This window comes from Centroberyx affinis, unplaced genomic scaffold (assembly GCF_046629955.1).
Source record: "Centroberyx affinis isolate AG114_WGS23_722 - 3 ecotype Tasmania unplaced genomic scaffold, CSIRO-AGI_Caff_v1 ptg001323l_1, whole genome shotgun sequence".
Taxonomy (NCBI): Eukaryota; Metazoa; Chordata; class Actinopteri; order Beryciformes; family Berycidae; genus Centroberyx; species Centroberyx affinis.
This window is the reverse complement of record NW_027279824.1, coordinates 117973-132500: the sequence shown is the minus strand read 5'-3', so window position 1 is coordinate 132500 and position 14528 is coordinate 117973. Positions and strand designations below refer to the sequence as shown.

General features: G+C 44.7%; 1 protein-coding gene across 1 annotated transcript in view; it reads left to right on the top strand.

The window, feature by feature from the left end:
• arvcfb (ARVCF delta catenin family member b) overlaps window positions 1-14528 on the top strand; it is a 70183-nt gene that overhangs the window by 34252 nt on the left and 21403 nt on the right. Inside the window, exons 5-7 of the mRNA XM_071525666.1 lie at window positions 2911-3028; window positions 3167-3338; window positions 7945-8016. Coding sequence (XP_071381767.1) covers window positions 2911-3028; window positions 3167-3338; window positions 7945-8016 — 362 coding nt within the window. The remainder of the gene's footprint in view (window positions 1-2910; window positions 3029-3166; window positions 3339-7944; window positions 8017-14528) is intronic.

The following is a 14528-nucleotide window of genomic DNA, read 5'->3' as shown; positions in this document are numbered from 1 at the left end:
CCCTGAGCATTTTCGGAATTGGAGCCATCACAAAAATGGTAGTGATCAGCTGTGGTGGCTATTTTTCTTTCTGTCATTACTAGAAAGAAAGGACATCTGGGGCACTGCAAGAGCTTAAAAGCAGCACTGAAGAGCATAGCTCTTTGTCAGTGTGGAAGAGACTGAAGAATGAACATCAACAATTTAGATTGCTCTAAAAGAACATTTCTGACAGAGCTCCGGACTCATTTGAAAAATACTGTGTTCTTAGTTTGATAATAAAAGTCAAGGGGAACTGTATTTCTTAAACTTCTATTTGACTGTCATACATAAGAAAATGGACATGTCGTTGATTCTCTTAAAATTGCAGTTTCATTGTATTTTTACACAATATCATTAAATTTGCCTGATTTGTACTATACCAGTTCTGGTGCTTTTACACAAACCTGAACGGACAAATCCAACAAATGACACAGATTGCCTCTTGCTTGTTTTAAACACATGGATATCCTAGACCGTACCTCTTCCCATCCAAGATCTGTGGATTATGAGATTGTGTCACGATTTGTGGAAGTAAACAACTCATCTACAGATAAGGGACCAGGGTTTTATAAATTCAACGTGCACTGCTTGTTCCCAAAAGCCTTCTGGTCCTACCGTCGCCAGACCTTCTCGTTGTTGTCAGAGTAACTTGTTTAGTTATCGTCGTCTGGACCTGATAAGCTCTAGATGCAGACAGGCCATCCAGCTGCAATTTACTTAAACTCTTGATGCCTGTTTGGATTAGAAAGTTATTCATTTCGACGGCAGAGAAAGACAAACTTAAAAGTCAACATAGTCAACGAGGTGAGGGACAAGCGTGTGTACCTACATCCCAGACTAGTAAACATCACAACACCAGATAATCCATCCAGAGACAACAGCACCTTCCCACTGTGTCCCCCGCTGACAGATGCACCGACCATAAACCGTCCACGGCGACAACCGCTCCTACGAAAGACTCTCGGAAATGAAACGGCTGACAATAAAACCCCTCTGTCTGTCTGCCTCTGAGCGCACGCCTGTCAAATAAATCCGAGGCGGCCGCTCCTCCGGATCCGTTTACAGGGGAGGCGGCGGCCATTTTCTGCCGGCCAAAGACAGATGAGCGGGGTTTATGAGAGGGAGCGTCGGGTCCAGATGGCTGGAGCTGTCCGCCTGGTCTCTACCGAAGATTAGTTTTAATTAGCGGAGAGTGCGTAATGGCTGCTCGGTCCTGCGCCCGCTACCTAAGACGAATGGAGTAGATGTTTACAATATGTGTGTGCGGTGTATGTGTGGAGCTTGTGCCGGGGTTAGAGGTTTGATTCCCTGTGTAGATCAATAGAGCAAGGCGCTAACACTGCCAGGGTTAGGGGTTCGATTCCCTGTGTGGATCAATAGAGCAAGGCGCTAACACTGCCAGGGTTTGGGGTTCAATTCCCACCGGCTCCATACATGCTAAAAAATGTGTGCTGTCATGTAATTAGAGACAGCAATCCATTAATGTGCTGCCTATATGTTGAGCTAAAACTGTACATATGTGCAGCTATGGTGGATGTGATATATGTTTCAATCCACGCAGACTGTAAAGCACTCTCTAAAGCACCTCCACAAGGCTGCCACTCTTCCTCAGGACTAGCTGGGGGTCGGCTAATGGGATTATGTGGGTTGGAAGCCCTCATAAATGAAGTCCCCGGTGAGGAGCGGGGAGCCCCAGCTTTCCCTTAACCCTCTTTTAAAGCCCTGCCTCTCACAGTCTGTCAGACAGGCGCGCTAAGACTGCACCAGCTCTGCCGCCGCGCTTAGGAACTGTGCTCAGGGCGCTGGCTGATGTAACAGGGATGGCATTTCCCTTTGTGCCGCGACTGAAATTTATATTCATCATTTTCTTTAGATTATTTCTGAGGCAGTTTGGCTTTATTGCGTTGTACATTTGAGGCAGACGGGGAAGATAAAGGGCACGGGGTCACATGCGAACCCGCAAAATCACATGGTTGGGTTAGTCAGATGTCTAGCTGATGCAAGTCAGTGTTGTCCGCCTCCAGTGTGATGAATGTGATGCAGTTTGTAGAATTACATGTTGATTGTATAATCAATCAATATGACACTAGTTTTCTATGGGAAGCCTTTATCCTGAGTTTATTCTAATGTAACATCTGGATCAGATTCAACACAGTTATGCACAAATATCTTCTTCTTCTTCTGCTGCTTCTTCTTCTTTTTCTTCTTCTTCTTCTTCTGCTTCTTCTTCTTCGTCTTCTTCCTAGTAGTAGTAGTAGTAGTAGTAATAGTAGTAGTAATATCATGAAATGAAAACATTCAAAATTAAAGGTATTGAATATCACCACAAAATATTGACTACTGGTGGCTTCAGTCCAGAAAAATCCGTATCAGCCTCCAAATACCCATAAAGGTGGCTTCAATCCAAAAGTATCAGCCTCCAAATAACCATATTGATTGAATCGTAGTAGATGGTAAACACTTTAGCCCTTAACACTTTAGACACCCAGTCATCAGTTTAAATAAAAAAAACTCTGATCTCCTCTTCTCCACCTGCTCTCAAACACTGTATCAGCACTGCTAAGATTAGTTTCTTGCCTCACCTTGTCAACAAATCAGCGTTAAAAGTAGGGTAAAGATTCTTTTTTTTAAAACTCAGTAGTCACCTACAGTTGCACAAACCACGGCTCGTGTTGCAACAGAGCTGTGCTGCGAATCCTCAGAAGGCGAGTCTACCGGTGCAGCCGTGAAAGTGGAGCTGACACTCATTCTACATCCTGCAGGTTTCACAACTAGTTCAGAGCAGCTGCACACTGTCAACATTGTAGTTATACCTGCTTGATTCTCTGTTGTATTATACGCCTCTCTCATGGTTACTGACAGCGTGCGTGTCTAACTTTTTTCCCCCAGAAATGTGAGCTCAGACGGGGCAGAGGCCCGGCGCAGACTGAGGGAGTGCGAGGGATTGGTGGACGCCCTGCTCCACGCCCTCCAATCGGCTGTAGGGAAGAAAGACATGGACAACAAGGTAGGACAACACAATGTCTACACACTGAAACACTAATTCATCACTGGCACCAATCTAACTTGTAGTACTAACCCGTAATTCAAAATACCATATATTCATCTGGATGACATCCTCCCTGCCTCTCCCTTTTGTCTCTAGTCGGTGGAGAACTGCGTTTGTATCATGAGGAACCTGTCCTACCACGTCCACAAAGAGGTGCCGGGGGCCGAGAAGTTCCAGGACCCGTCGACGCTGCAGGCCCCGGGTTCAGCGGGACCGCAGAGGAAGAAGAAGGACGACGCCGGCTGCTTCGGAGGCAAGAAGGCCAAAGGTGAGGAGGGGGGAAGAGGGAGAAGGATGACAAATAAATGACCACCACTACTCTGAATCTTAAATTGGAGGAGTTTCGTTCCACAATGAGATTTCTTCCATTTGAATAAAACATTAACACCTGCTCTTACAAAATGAGTGAAGGGATAATAGGCAACAAATTATAGCACTTTTAAAGTCTGGATCCCTTGCAGTGTAGGGATATTGAATGATAATCTTCAGGTAATGATGTTTTTTTCCCAAATGGATATATAGCGTTTTGGACAAATGAATGGTAGAGGCTGCATGTAGTGTTTCATACACCTGATTATTACTGTTTACACCTTTTGTTTCCATGAAACCTGTAGAAACTGAAATGAATTGAAGGTTAGAGACCAGATCATTTATTGAAACAATTTGACTACAGAGATGCCAGACATTCCACATATATCTTACCTCTTCAATTTGTGAATATTTACTCGGTACCTGTAGTCTGTCATGGTTAACTTCTGTGCTGTTTTTTGACCAGAAACTGACTTCTTGTTACTGATACATATGATCAATTTTGTGTGTAGATAATGTCAGCTTGTTGGTTAGCGAGCTAATCAGAGTATGTGGTCAGCTATCACTATCTTGTTGTTAACACATCTGATTGGCACAATACTTAACATTACATGGCTAGTAGTTGCATATTAGCATTAACATGAGTTAACTTGTTGACAAAGCCAAAAAACAACTGTTTTTACATTAACAAAGTTAACCTAAACAAGTCTCAAGCTACAGCTCGGAGTGCTTTGGAGCAGTTGTTAAAGACAGCACTGTGTTATAGTAACCTAAATGTGGATCAGACCATTCACTTTTAGCCATGGTGAGACTATATGGATCCACACCCATGACTTGTATCTTTTTCAGGTATCTCTCTTTTTCTGTCCAGGATGTGTATTTAGACTTTATTTGCGCACAGCCAGTTCTGTAATGGACTTCCATGATGGCGCCATCTGCGGTTGTCAGGAGGTTTTCTGACACAACTGCAGAGTCTTTATTGGCTCTCCTAAACAGATGTGCCATTTGTATGTGTTGTTAGCAATCTCTTAATCAGCAGCCTCCCAGGCTATTAGCTAAACGACACCGTTATCTCTCCACCGTACAACTATAATGGCCGCCATTAATCAGTCAGCCAATGAGGTGTGACCCACCAGCCAGCGACCCTTGACCTGTAACGACCCGTCGGCGAATCCCGTCGGTTCAGGGTTCGGGACAGCACAGAAGCTTATATGTAGGCTATACAGATTTATAGAGAAACCAATTACCCACATGAATGGTTTCGCACACACGCTCATTGAGTAATGAGACGTGTTTAGCTGTTGCAGGCCCTGAAGGTATACTCTGAAGGGAGGATGCCCAGGTTTAAAAACATTAAACGCCCCTATGAAAGAGCATGGCGGCAGGTAGTTAAGCAACACTGAATTGGCAATACACTTAGTCTCCCAAGTCATTTGTTACCTTAAGTAGGCTAAGTTTGCCCCCCAGTTTGATGCCACCGTCGGTATAAAATATACCATTATGATCAACACACGCTGCGGGGCTCAAGCTTTGTTTTAGCTAATGAACGTGTCTGATTCTTGGCTATTATTTTCATCTCTCTAAGCACATTTCTATTCTTCCCACGCCGTGTTTTTAATGAAGCATTTATATAGTACAAACGCTAGCGGCATGTCCTGTTATTCTGTATGTTTCACTGTGACTCCATCCTGTCCTCTGTCCTCCTCTGTCTGACTTTGCAGAGTGGGAATAACTCGTAACAGTGTAGGGCCAATTCCTTTCTTTCTTTATGTCTGTCTTTCTTTCTTGCTTTCTTGCTTTCTTTCTCACTTTCTTTCTTTTGTGCTATCTTTCTTTCATGCTTTTTCTAGATTTTTTGCTCTTTCTCTCGATTCATTTTCTCTCTCTCTCTCTCTCTCTCTCTCTCTCTCTCTCTCTCTCTCTCTCCCTCTCCCTCTCCCTCTCTAATAAAGCCATCCCACTGATGCCAGCTCTTTGAACATGCTTCCCAAAGAACACCTATGGACTGCTAATGGCTTCCTATCTTGCCTCTTTTTGTCCTAAACGCTTTTGTTTCTTTCTCTAACTCTCTTTCATCTCCTCTCCTTCCCTTTCCCTTTTCTCTTTCACCCTTTTCCCTTTTTCTCTTTTGTTGAATTGTCTCTTCTTCTTTCCCATTTCCTATTCTGTAAAAAAGATGAGTCCTTTTTTTTTTTAAACTGTTCACATGTATAAGTCTGTCAGCTTCTTAATCCGCACACGCACACACACGCACACACACACACACACACACACACACACACACACACGCACACCTTTTTCACCATGACTCTTCTCTCTTCTCCCTGCTTTTGTGTTTTTTGGCATTGCTGCTGCTTCCTTGGCTAACTATAGAGGAATGGTTTAATCAAGGTGAGTGTTTCTCTCTCTCTCCCTCCCTCCTCTGTCTCTCACTTCACACCCCCACCCTGCCCCCACCCCCCACCCCGCCCCTCTCCTCCTCCCCTTCCTCCTTCCTCCTCCTCCTCCTTCCCCCTGGCTGTAGAATATAGTTAGAAGTAGTTTTGGGTGTCCTCCAAAAACCTGAGAAAGTTCCAAGGACTTTGGAAATTGTTTTTTTTTTTTTCACTCATTCCATATACACTCCTTCACCATACCTACCGTAGCACTGAGTATTATAGACTCCACCCCTCCCAGTCTTCCTAGTTTGTTAGTAGTAGTTGTCCCTTAGCCCATTCAGATAGGGGAAAGGTAAAGGGAGCGCTTGGTGAAACAGGTAAGTCCATCAGTGTCTGTCAGGCTAAACCAGACTACTCTTAACCACTAATGATGAATTGCTACTAACAGTATTTTCAAGCTCTACTGTAGACCCTGTTAGTGTGTGTGTATTTAGGCTAGGATTAGACTAATATGGGTTTTTGAAAGTTGATACTGTTATAGTTATTTTATATTGAGGCTGCCAATAGCCAATATTTTGTGCTGCTATTCAGTATCTTTAAAATTTGACAGTTTTCATGCCAAAAAATTACAAGTGTTCAGTGTTTCCCCCAGAATTCTTGGAAAAGCCTCTGAAACAGCATTTAGACAGTGGAACACTAAAGCTCTCCATTGAAACCCTTAATAATAATAATAATAATAATAATAATAATAATAATATATTCATGCATACTTCATGCATACAGATCAAAAGATTAGAAGATCCAGATGACAACTAGTGTAATATTGATCGATAATACAATAAATATGTAAGCAAACAAACTTCATCATATCCACCCTTATGAAAAAAGTCCCATGTGAAAATACACGTGAATTCAAAGCACATGTGATATCTGGACACATTGGTTTTCACGTTTTTTTTTTATGTTGTTTTCCGACAATTTCAGATGTTAATTTTTTCACATGTTGTCACTTGCATGTAGTCACATGTTTGCTTAATGTGAGAAAAATGTATTTCTCATGCAAAACCAACATGTGTCCAAAAAGCACATGTGTTTTGAATTCATGTGTGTATTTTCCCCTTTGTTGTAAGGGCATCATACCAGAGGTGGACAACAGTGATTGGCTGATATCCTGATTTAAATAAAAAGCCAATGTCATCCCCATATATCAGCAAATCGATATATTGTCTAACCCTTAGGCACCATAAATGTGTAAGCTTGTTTCCTGAAGGGAAGTAGGAGTTCAGCCCAGAGGGAGCTCTTCATAACCCCCCCCCCCTCCTCCATGATTGTACATTTGAGTTCCATCCAAGCGTCTAGCTGAGGAATCCGCCCGTCTGTCTCTCTACACTGTCCCATGGGCATGTCCATGTGCATGAGAGATGACCATTAGCCAGTTGGCCCTGTAGTCCCCCCACCCCACTCCATTTCCCCCTTCCACTGCATTATTCAAAGTGTTTGCCAGCTCAGGAAGCACTGCTGTTACATTGGAAAAGTGTATATGTGTGTGTATGTGGAAAGAGACTACATAGAGCTGGTGTGTAATAGTGAGTAAATATGTGTGTGTGTGGTCTTGTACTCATATATCTTTTGGTTTATATGTTTATATGAACATACTCTTGTCTGATAGCCAACACAGTAGCATTCCCATTGTGGAATGTATGTGTGTTTGACTGTCTTGTGCTTTTAGTCCTCTGTACTGTGTGTATATGTGAACCTTCATGCTTCCTCATGTGTGTGTGTGTGTGTGTGTATGTGTGTGATGTGATGATCTTGCAATGGTCTTGAGTAGGGTTAGACCGATGTATCAGTTTGCCAATATCTTGGACCTATATTGGCCTTTTAATTAAAAATCAGATATTGGCCATTCAGTGTCGTCTACCTCCAATATGATGGAGGTTCCTCCCTTTTCTTACTCAACAGCTTCAGGGGTGTCAGTCTGTAAAACCTGCCTCACCCTGCCTTAAGGAGCTGCTAACCCACAAAAAAAATCCACCTTAGAATCCTTAGACGTTTTGGTATGAAAATGGTCAAATTGAAAGATATCTTCCCAGATCGGTCTAACCCTACTGTCCAGCACACTGTCAGTTGAGCTCCAGTTGTCTCGGTGTGACTGACATTGTCTTCCCGCCTCTCTCCTCTACCCAGGCAGAAAAAACGGTGAGAACGACAAAAACTACGACACGCTGGATCTGCCCAAGCGCACGGAGCCGTCGAAAGGTAGGCCCCCGTCTGTCAAGCGAAACACCCCCCCATTACTGTTTCCGAGAGTATCCCAAAGAAAACTGAGACCGTAGATGACTCGCCTCATCAGATGTCGTCCCACGGGACACGGAGGGGGAAATTTCCTCCGCCAGAAACGAGTCAGACCTTTGACGGACGCGCCAGTGAAGAGATCAGTGTGATTTGTTTGATTGGAGCTAGGTCAGACGTGGCGGACAACAAATGCTTGGTAGGCATCTGACAAAAGGACTCGGGCTTGTAATGTAGCTTTGTTTGTGTCCCCACTGTGACAGTCGACTAATGGCGCTTTGTCAACTCTGTGGCTTTCAAGCATTTTTAAAGCTAGCAATTGATGTTGAGACAGTGGAACGATGTGCTGGGATACAAAAGGAAACGAATAGCGGCATTTTATCCTATTCTGAGATCTATCAAGTTTGCAGCTGAAGGACATCCATTGTACGTACAGCCATCCGGTCCATTGCATTGTACTGCGCTATAAATCATTGGTGACCGCTGTGCCTACTGTCTCATAGGCCACAATGCAGCTTTTGTGTCTCAACTGTAACCTTGGATCAGTTTTGTAGCATTACGACGTAGAATACAATGCAGTTCAGCTGTGCACAAAGCTGGATCGATTCCCTGTTTCATCAGCGGGGCGCAATCACTGTGACTGATTCACTAGTTTTAGACTCTTCATATTGAGACTGAGGTAAAAATGGAAAATGTAATGGTTTTTTGTGCAAAATCTTTGGCTCTGATGCAGTCGAGGTTGTGCTGAAATAACCCCACTGGACTGAACTTAATGTAGCTTAACTAGGAAAATGAGGAAGTGATGGTGATAACATGGAGAGGTCATGGGACACTGAAGATGTATAGGAAGTGTATAGTTGTGATATTGAGGAGCTGTATGCACCGCTATGGGGAAAATACACCACTAGAATATGGCAATTTCACCTTCAACTTAACAGAGACATAAACTCCAAAGAGCATATCGCCCACATTCAGAGAGGAATGAGGAGGTAAACTGAGTCCTCCTCTTTTCTCCTCATTTCACCTTGTTTGCTGCTTTCCTCATTTCTGCATATCCCACTGGCATGCTTTCCCTGCTTAGCCGCTGTGTGCTTCTATGCTAGTGTATTGCATCAAAGTAATGGCAAAGGTAACTTCATTACAGCGAAAAATACACCATGTGGAGCTTTGAACAGCACAAAGAGAGCTTCGTCCCCAGACTCTGTAGTTGGTTATAGCAATGAAATGTGTGTGATTGACTGACTGCCTATGTGTGTGTGTGTGCTCTTTTTTCCCTCATTTTTGTTTGCCTGGGGTAAAGCGGTGACAAGCGGTTGCAACAGTCATAAAACAAAATTTGTATGCAGCACCCGCATCGACGTGTATGTGTGAGGGTGTGTGTGTGTGTGTGTGCGTCTTGTACATGTATGTGTGGAAAGGTGTGTATGTGTGTGTGAGTGAGTGAGGCTGTCCATCTGTCTGGTGGTGTCTGTGGAATTTGCATTGCACTTGCAGCACACCCTTATGCGGTATTTACACATCAGCACCCTCATCAACATCTAGTGGCAGGCACTCAAAGTCAATACCACTTCCTGGTTGACTGTTAATTAGCCACATTAACACAGCAAAGTGGGCTCTCATTGAGCTAGATCACAATTAATTGCGGCGCAATTCTGAGATAAGCCGATTTTGCCTTTTTTTTTTGTGCTCCTAAAGTCAAGGAAAGCAGATGAGCTTGAGGGATGATAATTAATGTTTTCCACTCGCTGGGTTTCAATGGGGAAAAGCCAAGCTAGCAAGCTGAGACCGTGAATCTATAGCGGTTACAATTGTGGCGCGATTACAACGTTACACAATGTGGGAACAACATCCCTCGGAGTTTGGAATCCAGAGAAAGCAATTATGGTTATAGGCCTAAATGTCATGCACGGTTTAAGTGTGTGTCTGTGTGTGTGTGAGTGTGTGCGAACGTTGTGGAAAGCACTCAGCCTTTCCTATGCGCAGACAAACAAATCATATTTGACGTTTATTAGCTCGACACACAGAGCGAACAGAGACAGCGCGGTGCATGGATAATGAGCTTAATCGCCAATGCAAAACCCACATAGACTTTTTAAAGCGCATTTATCACTTTTCCCCTTTGGAAAAAAACGTCACAGGTGAAACCGCCGGTGACTGCGGGGCTCTAAAAGTCACCCGCCTTGTTTGTTTGCCTATGAAAATGTAAGTTTGTGTTGGTTCAGCGTGCCCCCCACCGCCCCACACACACACACACACACACACTCCCTCACCCACCCCCCCGCTTCCCATTGGTCATCTGTGGAGAATCTGCAGTGAGAGGGTGGCTCTCATTCGGCGGCGATGGCTAAGGGAGATACGGGAGATTACATGTGTATCCCAGCCCTGATCTGTTGTCAAACAGAGAGAGGTCATCGCCAGGACCAGCCCAGACCTCGCAGTAGGCAATGATTAATCTTTTTGTTTGTGTGTGTACGTGTGTGTGTGTGAGAGAGAGAGAGAGAGAGAGAGAGAGCGAGAAAGGGAGACAAAAGGAAAGAGAGTTCAAGGCCTAATGTGTCTTTCTGGTGCGCCTGATTACAAGTAGGGTTTGACCGATATGGGGTTTTTGAAGGCCGGTACCGATGAATTGAATCGACGCGGCCGAAAAGCTGATATTGTGTGCCGATATTCTCTTTAGATTTGACCATTTTCATGCCAAAAAACTATAAGGATTCAGTGTTTCCCCCAGAATTTAATTCTTGCCAGGGAGGAAAAGCCTCTGAAACAGAATTTAGACCATAATGACACTAAAATTCTAAAACCATTGAAAGCCAGACTAATGAATTTTTTTAGGTGGGTTAGCAGCTCCTTTGAAGCTGTTGACGTCATAAAAATAATAATCATTAAAGCATATTGACTAGCTGTGGTCAGGGAGGAAACCCCATCATATTGGAGGTGGACGACACTGACTGGCTGATATCCAGTTTTTAATGAAAAGCCAGTATTGGCCTGATATATCTAAGCCTGACCCTAGTTTGAAGGCACACATGCATTTTTCCAACATATCATATCCAAGACACTGCTGACTAAATTGCTAAATGGATGCTGAGTTTTCCACTCAGTCAGTGATCCTGCCTTGCCAGTTGATTAGCTGGGTTGCTTCTTCCGCCTAGTTGATTATGTGGCTACTTTGTCCGCCCTAACTGATTAGGTGAGCTATTTTGTCTGTGTAGTTGCACTATAAAGGGGACCTGTTGCAGGCAAATACATCATTAGAGAAGTCCAAAGTTACGGGCGGTGCATTATTCATGCCGCCCAGAACAGTGCTGGAGAAAGAGAGAGGGAGGGCTGGAACAAAAGTAATTAAGAAGTGTGAAAAGAGGCATTTCATTAAGGAGCCGGTGAGTGCGCCGGCCCCCGAGATGATGAAACGCTCTCCCAGCAGTTAATTGAAACCACAGCGTAAACCTTTTGATTGGAGAAAGGTCAGGTGAGCGAAGGAGGAGGGGGGCAGAGGACAGAGGGAGTGAGAGAGAGAGAAGAAGGAAAGAGTTTGTTTGAGGTGAGGAACTGGTAAGTGTATATGTGTGCGACGAGTGAGCGCGCGCTCTCGCGTATCTGGACCCCTTTTCTTCCCGAGAGTGGAGGGAAATCATTTTGGTAAAACGAGGGGTTTTTCGCTTCGCTGAGGTTCCCTCCAACCTCAGGAGGAGGTTGAGAGAATGCAGAAACAGACGCCGGCTGTCCCGCGAGAAGCGAGGTGCCTCAAATTAATTAGCCTTTACCTTTTATGCAGCCTTCATCTCTTTCTCCTTCCATCTCCTCCCCTCACGCTCGTCTCTCGGCTGTATTGTCAGAGCGGTGTCACGATGCAGCAAAGTGAAAGCGCCTCACATCCTCTCGGAGTGTGTGGGTGTGTTTTGAATGAGCTCCAGCAGCCAAAGTAAATGGGTACAAATGCTCAGATCCCGATGTTTGCTGAGACAGAGCTGATTTGACCTTGACGGATGAAGAAGGCGGGCTTTGGGCTTTCTAGATATAGCCAAGCTTAAAGAAACTGTTTGATTCTGGAGGGTTAAGATGACTTTATTTGCCATTTTTAGCGGCGTAACTTGAACGTACCTCTTGTGCATGTGCCTGCAACTACAAATGTGCATTTTATCAGTGATGTCTCAGGAGTACCTCAGGAGTAATTTCGGGTTCAGTGCCTTGCTCAAAGCCACTGTCTTTCCAGCCAAACAATCCGATATTTACCTTCGGTATGATGAAGGTTCCGCTCACCGCAGCTAGTCCAAGTTGATATATCAGTCTAATTCTCATGCGGCCTTTTGGTCAGATTCCTCAGAAGTATGCTTATCCATATCAGTCAAACCCTACTAGGGATTCAACCAGCAACCTTTCTGTTATTGGTCACCTTTCTACCTACATCTAGGCCAGCAAGCTTCCCATTGCTGTGTTTCTGTCCAGAAAGCTTGGAAACGTTCTACTTGAATGCTGTTTCATCTGCCAGAGCTTATTCTCACTGTGATGAATCCCTTTGTCAAGTTGTTTGTCGTTTCCAGTGGGGTTGACTGCTCAAAAGTGCATTAAGTCGTGCTAATTAGTCATATCTGGCATTAGGGGGAATCTCATGAAGCAATGCAGGCCTCGTGTTACAAAAGCCTTCCGCCCGCGTGCCCTCTCGCTCTCTATCTCTCTCTCCATCTATCTCCCTCGCTCTCTCTCTCATTTCTCTTGCTCTCTGCCACTCGAGTGCTCTCTCCGTTCCTGGGAGATTTATGTGCTCCCCTCCGCCGAGCAAACACGCGTCGAGCAATTGAGAAAATAGCGGCGTTTACCGAGACGACAACTGTGTGCCGCGTCTCACTGCTTTGTCTTGCAAGCCGAGCATTTAATTTGGAGAGAGGTCTTAGCGTTGACAAACAACACTAGCGCAAGCTGTTATGTATTGCATTGTATAACCCCGTTTGATATCATCCCACTGGAGTTCTCTATTTGTTGTAATGAACACTGGCTGTTTTGCTATCGGAGTCATCTCTGTCTCTGATGCATCTCGGCTCTTGAAGTCTGAAAAGTGAGAGGCGCAATTGAATTAAGGAAAACCAAGCTACAGGATCATTGTTTGCCTCTGCTGTTGTCGCTGCACATCGGGGAGAAATATATCACTTAATGGCTCTCTGGCAACAATCTGATTCTTCTTATCCTCGCTGCAATATCTCTGTGTCTTGGAAGCTGCGGTGAAAAAAGCAGTCGTCCTCCCTAAAGGCACGACAGACGTCCTGTTGCAGCGAGTAAATATGTTCAAGCGGATCCATTTTTCAAGATAAAGCATCTTTGCATCATTAGCTGCTGCCAAGTCTACCTCAAAGTAGCACAATTCAAATGGGAAGGAAAGTTTTGGCCTGTTCCGCGCCCACATTATGCCCCGAGTTAAAGTCGAAGTTAATGAATAATTTACCGCAACACTCCCCATCCCAAATTCCAAGCAGCGGTTTCCTGCAGGCCCTCTCCCTTCATTTCCACTGCTGTGGAATCTAACACCGGGATAGCGAACGCCGACTCCTGGCCTCGCTGACTTCTCGCCGACTGCAGCCGGCTCGTCGACCGCCAGGATGAATCACCTCCGTTTTTTATTCGGGATCCACATACCGCTCCTTTAGACCGCCACGACTCTCGCTCCTCCACCGCCTCTTCCTCTCCTCCTGCTGTCACATTTCACAGGAAAGTGAGAGTCCAAATGGCGATTGCTACCGCGCACACACGTAGAAGGGAACGGACATTATACAAAGTACACACACACACACATATTCACACACGCTTCCCCACTCTTAGCGTCCCTGCCCTCTCAACACCTAACATCTACACCACACAAGGTTGCATCCAGACCGTCTGGCACCTCACACCGCTAACCGTCGCTCCGCCTCTGTCGTTACACTTCCCTCAGCATGCAAACACTACAGCAAACATATGTCACATAATAGCCTCATGTACACAGGGGCAGCCCTCTGGCTTTCTGTAGTGGATACCATGATGTCCAGCGGGAACTCTATCCAGCTCTGTTTAGTGGGTGACGGCATATTATGAGATGTGTTGAGGGATAGGAGGGACTACTTGGCTTTGTACTCATGTTCTATTTCTGCCATATGTGTTGATATATAGGAATATACACATAGAGAGGCGGGGCTAAGTGAGAAAAAAAACAACTGGAATACTTAGATCTTTCTAATGCCAACAGGCTGCTGCACTAGTCAACTTCACACTTTGGCGCCCCCAAGAGGCAGCAGGAGATAATTGTTTGAGTTTTGAAAGTTTGAAGGACTTCATTACCCAGAAATCATGTGAAGTAACATCAGAAAACTGGACCGGATCTAAAGTTCTCCTTAGTGGCTGGTAGGGGTGGAGATGATTGGTGATTGGAGATTGTTAGTGAGTCCAGCTTTCTCTGGATGGAGCACTTGTATGTTGTTCTTATGTTTTAATTTGTCACTTTCTGTGTGCTA